The sequence below is a fragment of the Chiloscyllium punctatum genome, chromosome 24, assembly GCF_047496795.1.
Source record: "Chiloscyllium punctatum isolate Juve2018m chromosome 24, sChiPun1.3, whole genome shotgun sequence".
NCBI classification, from domain to species: domain Eukaryota; kingdom Metazoa; phylum Chordata; class Chondrichthyes; order Orectolobiformes; family Hemiscylliidae; genus Chiloscyllium; species Chiloscyllium punctatum.
Genome location: NC_092762.1, coordinates 60,909,643 through 60,916,693, shown reverse-complemented (window position 1 = coordinate 60,916,693; position 7,051 = coordinate 60,909,643). Strand labels below are relative to the sequence as shown.

Below are 7,051 nucleotides of genomic sequence, written 5' to 3'. Positions count from 1 at the left end.
CATTTACCATGGCTAATCCACCACGCCTGCACTTTCCTGGACAATTTACCATGACCAATCCACCTAACCTGCACATCTTTGGACTGTGAGAGTAAACCAGATCACCCGGAGGAAATCCACACAGACCCGGGGAGAATGTGCAAACTCCACACAATCAGTCACCCAAGAGTGGAATTGAACCCAGGACTCTAGTGCTATGAGGCAGCAATGCTAACCACTGAGCCACTGTAATTGAAAACAGAGTCACTGTATTAAAGTAATCCATTTTTAGGAGGGGAAATAATAGCAGAGGACCATTAGTGGTAAGGGTGAGATGATGTGAGTGTGGTAGGATAGTAAGGGGGAAGGATGTTGGGAGGGGCCTGATGGAAGATATATTACAGTACTTGCCAAAATAAATGAATGTGATGACATTGAAGTGGTAAACAAATCAAACAGGTTTATAAATCTGTACAAATGGGATTTTGTTGCTGGTTACACATGTATTGCAAATGACACTCAACCTCTCATCATGTCAGGACTATTGCAACCAGACAGAAATGTTCATTATGGCAGCCTGGGCTAGATTCAGCTCCTGGCCTCAAAGGTTAAAGGCAATTTTTGATCCAGCTCATTCTGAGGTCTGTGTTAGTTTAATAAATGCACATGTGAAAATATAAACAACTCTATTCATGTCTGATACCTTAAGACGGTAGTGGCAACTGTAGACTTCCATTTGATTAATGCTGGCCCATGATTATTTTAACAAAAGCACTGTAGTGAATAGTTATTACCTTCTGAAGTATAATTGACCAGGAATATCTCCTGTTCTAACCTTCTGTTGTCAGATATATTAGGAGGATTCACAGATTGAATCCTCCCAATTGACACAATTGTCTGGCCACATTACGAACACAACTCCCACTGAGTCTTGAAGTGGGATCAAACCAGAACCTTATCGTTTAGACACAAGGGCACAAACTATTGCTCTGCAAAGTCTCCTCGATCAACAATTACAGTGGCTTTACAAGAATGAAATACTTTTGGACTGGGAGCAGACTTTGGGAGAAAATCTGTTGAACTGGGCCACAATACTGACCTGACAGGAATCCACTTGGCCATTTAAAGATCCAGCACAGATCATTTGTGGTGTCACTGGCTCACTGTAGAGTTTGACACATTCACTTTGATTGAATATCTGAACAGTACCTTTCTGCAGTATGTTGGGTAAAGAAACTGTGACAGAAATAAGAAAGAGCAAAGGGTCAACTCTGAGGCATCATCAACAAAATCTGAGTAGGTTAAAGGGTAGGAATTCTGCTAGTATGACATTTGATGCCTGTCCCAGAACTTGGAACACTGCTTCTATGATCAATGCAGTTCATTGACACAATATCATGTGCTGGAAGCTGGTCACTGCTCTGGGCCACAAAATCCAAACTTCAGTGTTTATTACCACAGAGGGGCCACTTAATTTTCTCAATGCTTCCTGGGTAGGAATATGTCACAGGGACCTGGCCACAAATAAATATTTACAATTATATTTGAAAAAAGTGGTGGTTAAAATTAACACAGGCCTCTTAAAATTTTAGATTATAAATGAAAATAAGGAAATAGCTTTAATTCCAATTAACTACTTTGATTCAATTATCAGAACTGAGCTAGAGAATGACATAAACGCCAAGGAAACTAGTACTAGAGTAGAGAAAAGGACTTCGCTAAAATTAACAAAAGCCGAGGACAACAATGAAGAAAACAACAGGAAAATAAAGGGTGGTGTCACCTCAGGGTTTTAGAACATTTCAGGCACCCTGACTTAACCTTCCAAAATTCGATTAATTCAGACAAAAGATGAGGGAAGAAAACTGGGAGTTGTAAACTGCAATTGGGAATTTACTTCTTGCAAAGATAAAATATGATTTTTAAGTAGATTGTGAGTTGTTACTGAATGGGCAAGGTTTGTTGAATGCAGTGACCAACTGGATTCTGGGAAGATCTGCCCCTTTTAAATAGTGATAGAATTCTTTCAGTTATGAGACTGAGTGATGACAGCTGGCAAGCAGCACCAATGGACAATGTGCTGAGAGAGAGTGAGATCCTCTCCTTAGGCCAACAAACAACTTCAGAAACTGGAGCAGGGTCCAGAACCTGTCCACTAGACAAGACACAAATCAGGAATATGATGAAATAGTCAACTCTTGCATTGATCGGTGCACCTTCAACAGTGAAGCAGCTTATCACCATCCAGGGTGAACTTGATTGGCGCCACATCCACAAATATTCAACCCTTCCACCTTTAAAGCACAGTGCCAACAGTGTGTGCCATCTACAGGATACACTGCTGAAATTCACCAAGACTCTTTGAAGCCATGACTATTACCATCTAGAAGGACAAGGGCAGTTGATACATGGGAACACTACCATCTACAAGTTCCCCTCCAAGCTTCTCACCATCCTGAATTGGAACAATATCAGCATTCCTTCAGTATCGCTGGGTCACAATTCTGGGATACCCTTTCTATCAACACCGGATGTAGCAAATGGACCACAGCAGTTCAAGAAGGCAGTTCATGACCATATTTTCAAGGGCAAAAAATGATGGCCCAGCCAGCAATGCCCACTTGTCTGGACGGATAAAAGGTAACTTGACAGCCCAACGTTATGTCAGGATCAGACCTTGTCACACGATGTTGTGCCTTGTTAGTTATTATTGTATCTGCCAATGAGTGGCACAAGCATCATTCAATTTTACATCTTAACGAGTTTCATGATTATGGGGAGCTCCTATTGTTGCAAAATGTCTAATGTATCAACATTAAAAAAGGAGAACAGTAGCAAATTATGAACAATTTCAGAGGCAACACTGCAGTTGGACAGAACCAGCTCCCTGCACAATACATCCACCATATGCTAAGTTCCTGTCTAAGCAAAGGAGGAAAGGAACTTTCACATGTACAAGTCAAGGAATAGTTGATTGCATGTCTACTTTGAAGGTCAACTGAACAATATCGCAACCCATATCTGATTTAGGGAAGATCATCTGAAGGGGTCTGAAAGGTTGAGGGTCACTAGCAATTTTAGAATTTTTCTTTAAAGAACAAAAAAGAACAGTTTTATAAATAAATTATCTCCACACCATTGTTTTCATTCAGAGTTCCCCATCCTGAGATGGTACAGTTCTTTCCTGCATGAAAGATATGAACAGGAGATGGTAAACACGCAGGCTGGATTAATTTGGAGAATGATATCGAAGTGGTTAACTCCAGCAGAGCCACATCATAGTTAAGAATAGATGGGTCAAATAATGGATGAATAATGATCCTCTTCACTTTCTTTTTCACTGTGGTCGAACCTTCACCATTTCTGTAGATAGTTCCAAGGACTGCCTCCCAATCCGTTGGATATTGAAAGCTGCAAAGAACCGAAACAGAAAGATGATTCTTGTGTCTACATTCCTGATTTATCACAGGATTTATTATTCTTCTGAGGTCAGTGACTATCAATGGCTTATGGTTGTGTAAATGTTGATTGCCACCAACTGAGGTACAATTTACTGGCAGTCAATTCCCACTGGGTGACAGATTCCTGGGTGCTGACACCCAATGGGTAAAGATTTGGATCCTAACACCCCTAAAGTACAGTATCCTGGGTGCTGTCTCTCACTGTGATACAGTTTCCTGGGTGCTGATTTCACTGACTATCCCTGGAAGACAATATCTTGGATATTTATTTGCACTGGGTTAGAGTTTTGCATCCTGACACCCACAGAGTATAGTTACCCTCGGTAATTAATTTCATTTAACATAAATTCCAAATTTCTTCCCAGTAGCACAAGGCATGGAGACTAATTACAGTTTCTACTGCCAGCTGGCTGAGATCAGCAGGCACTGTGATTAAAGCCAGAAACTCTCTTACTGCTAATACTAATGTGAAATACTGTCGTTGCTGGAAATCTGACACAAAAAGTGCGAGAAGACTTCAGTAAGTCAAGCAACATCCGTGGGGAGAAATAGAGCTAACACTTCTGGTTTTTGAACTTTCATCAAAACTTAGTCTCTGGCTCAGTAATATACAGATCAGGATTAGACTCCAGAATGACCTGTTATGGGTCTATTACCAGAGAACTTTATCAGCTAAACGTTTGGGAGCTCAAAGCCTCAAAATACCATGTGAGATATTAGTCAAAAGAACCAGACTAGAATGATTGGGTCTCACCGGCTTGGATGTGTGTCTAAATCAATCAACGCTGATCAGTTCAAAGGACGCCTCACCTCATGAAACAATGAGCTGCTGAGATCAGCCATGTGCTTGCCACAACTGTGGCCCCACATTCATAGCCAATGTCAACTATATGTAGACTGACTTGCCATGGGCATTCCCCAAAGGCAGCTTCTTTGCCCCCAACAATTCTGTTCGACATCAAGGGGGTACCACAGTCTATAAAAGAAAACATAAAAGATTTTCATAACCAAACATTATTGAGGTACACAGTTGAATTAGATAGTTTTACCCTGAGTGTTCTTTTGAAAATGACAGATTAGAGTAAGCATGTCCCTTGTGTGTCATATGGACTCCCAGTTTGGCCAGTGTGGTCTCAGGCACCATATTTATTCGGAACTAATCAGCTCACTCCATCCAGATCTCAGCCAACAGAAATCTCAGTGAACGTACAATGCATGATCTTTAACATCCATTTAGCGCTGTGATGTATCTGACTGCTGGATGTTCATTACAACAGTGCAGAGAGACCTTTACACTGTACCTAATCTTCGCACGACTGAACTAAGAGATTAGTGGGTGGAAGGAGCTGCTGTTTTTTTTAATAGATATTTTTATTGAAAATTTAACATGTTTTTACAAGTTTACACATAAAAAAAACACCCCAAGTATAAACATTGATATAGAATTAAATCTTAAATAAATAATAACCAAAATTTATCAAACAAAAAAGAGATACCAAGAAAAAAGACAAAACTCAACTAACTACTAATCTAACCTACAACTAACTGGAGTGTATGATTAAATCTCTTACATTACTCAAGAAAAGAAAAAAATACAACAGATAACACAGAAATTGAGTAGCAAAGTACATGCTTGGAATGCGTTAACATCAGATTGTAACAAAATCCGTGCGGGATTCCTCTCCCAAGGGGCCCCGGACCAGCCAGGGTCGCTATCTCAATTCGATAAAAGCCCTTGTTAAAAATGGCCGAAATATCTGTATTTGTGTAATTCAAGAAGAGGCTACTATATTTTACGGAATAATTCGGTTTTTTGGTGCACCATGTTTGTAAGGAAGTCAAGGGGAATATATTCCATGATTATTCTGTGCCAATTCAAAAGTCCAGGAGGGCCCTCAGCCACCCAGTTTACCAAAATATTTTTCCTTGCACCGAAAGAAAGAATGGAAAACAATCTCTTCCCGTGCATATCCAGGGAGGGTAAGTTCGAAAAGTCCAAAAGGAGAGATACAGGATCCACTCTAATTTCCATTCCCAAGATTTCTGTCAGAGCATTTGCTACTTTAGTCCAATATCTACGGATCTTATGACAGGTCCATAGGCAATATTAAAGAGTGCCCACCTCTATTTTACATTCGGGACACATTGGAGATGCTCCTGCCTTAAATTTTGCCAATCGGTCCGGTGCTATATGGGCCCTGTGAAGTATCTTCAACTGAATGGCCAGAGTTCTGTTGCAGATGGAGATTTTTCTGGCATTTTCCCAAATGTCATTCCACATTTCTATAGAGAGTTCCAGCCCCAAATCCTGATCCCATGTTTTAAGCCGATTGTCCATATCTTCCGATACTTCATCATGTAATAAATGATAAAGAGTGCTGACCGAAGGTACCCCCATTGGCTATAACACTCTACGTTCTCTGTCTGATTTATAAAGACTATCTAATAGCGTAGTCTTCTTCTGTATGTAATCTCGAATTTGGAAGTATTGAAAGAGATCAATAATCCAAATTTCTGATGCAGCTGTTCAAAAGACATCAGGACCCCTTCCTTAAACAGATCCCCTAAATAGGAGATACCCCTGGATCTCCAGAGTTTGAAAGTGGTATCTGTAAGCCCTGGTTGAAACCCCCATGCCCCCACTATCAGAGTATAAGGGGATGTTTTATGTGAATTGCCCTCATTTGTCCATATTATATTCCAAGCTTTAATTGTGTTTAGTATTATAGGGTTTTTACAGTGATCCATAATGATTTTCCTCTTGTCTGAAAATAAGAGGTTAATAAGTGGCCATTTTACTTGAGAAGCCTCGATGTCCAGCCAGATTGATTGCAGGTTAGACAAGTCCCAATCAGCTATGTAACTTAATAGGGAACTTAACTGATATTTCCTAAAATCTGGGAAGTCCAATCCTTCCCTTGCCTGTGGAAGCTGTAGCTTCTTCAGTTTAATGAGGGGCCGTCATGATTCCAGATGAAGGAACCGAGCCAGCCATACAATTTGTGTAGTGCCAACCTCGCAGCATCACCGGAAGCATTCTCATAGGGTATAGGAGATAGGGCAGGACATTCATTTTAATTAGTGCTATTCTGCCTAACCAAGAAATTGGAAGGTCTCCCCATCGCTGGAGGTCCTGCCTTATCCCTTCCAGTAAATGCACAAAGTTAGTCTTGTGTAGCTGGCCAAATGCTGGGGTGATAAAAATGCCTAAATATAAGAAATCCTCCAGGGACCACCGAAAGGGAAAGTGGGATGCGTCCGATAGGTGGGATATACTAGCAAGGCGCCCCATTGGCATAGCCTCCGATTTTGAGAAATTAATTTTATAGCCTGAGAATACACTAAATGTATTAATAACTTGGATTAAGTGAGGCACGGACATCAGGGGATTACAGAGAAATAGGAGAACATCATCTGCACAAAGGGTCATTTTATGTTTACCTGTACAATCCTCGGGGCCGTTATATTAGGGTCAGCCCGTATAGCTTCTGTTAGTGGCTCGATTATTAGCGTAAATAGCAACGGTGAGAGAGGACATCCCTGACGGCAGCCCCTATCCACACTGAAGCTATCCGAGCCTAATCCATTGGCGATCATAACTGCTTTGGGAT

General features: G+C 40.8%; 1 protein-coding gene across 1 annotated transcript in view; it reads right to left on the bottom strand.

Annotated features, from left to right (window-relative positions):
• tmprss9 (transmembrane serine protease 9) overlaps positions 1-7,051 on the bottom strand; it is a 39,830-nt gene that overhangs the window by 16,431 nt on the left and 16,348 nt on the right. The window contains exons 5-7 of the mRNA XM_072593965.1: positions 4,251-4,416; positions 3,116-3,390; positions 1,079-1,215 (exon numbers count right to left, since the gene is read on the bottom strand). Coding sequence (XP_072450066.1) covers positions 1,079-1,215; positions 3,116-3,390; positions 4,251-4,416 — 578 coding nt within the window. The remainder of the gene's footprint in view (positions 1-1,078; positions 1,216-3,115; positions 3,391-4,250; positions 4,417-7,051) is intronic.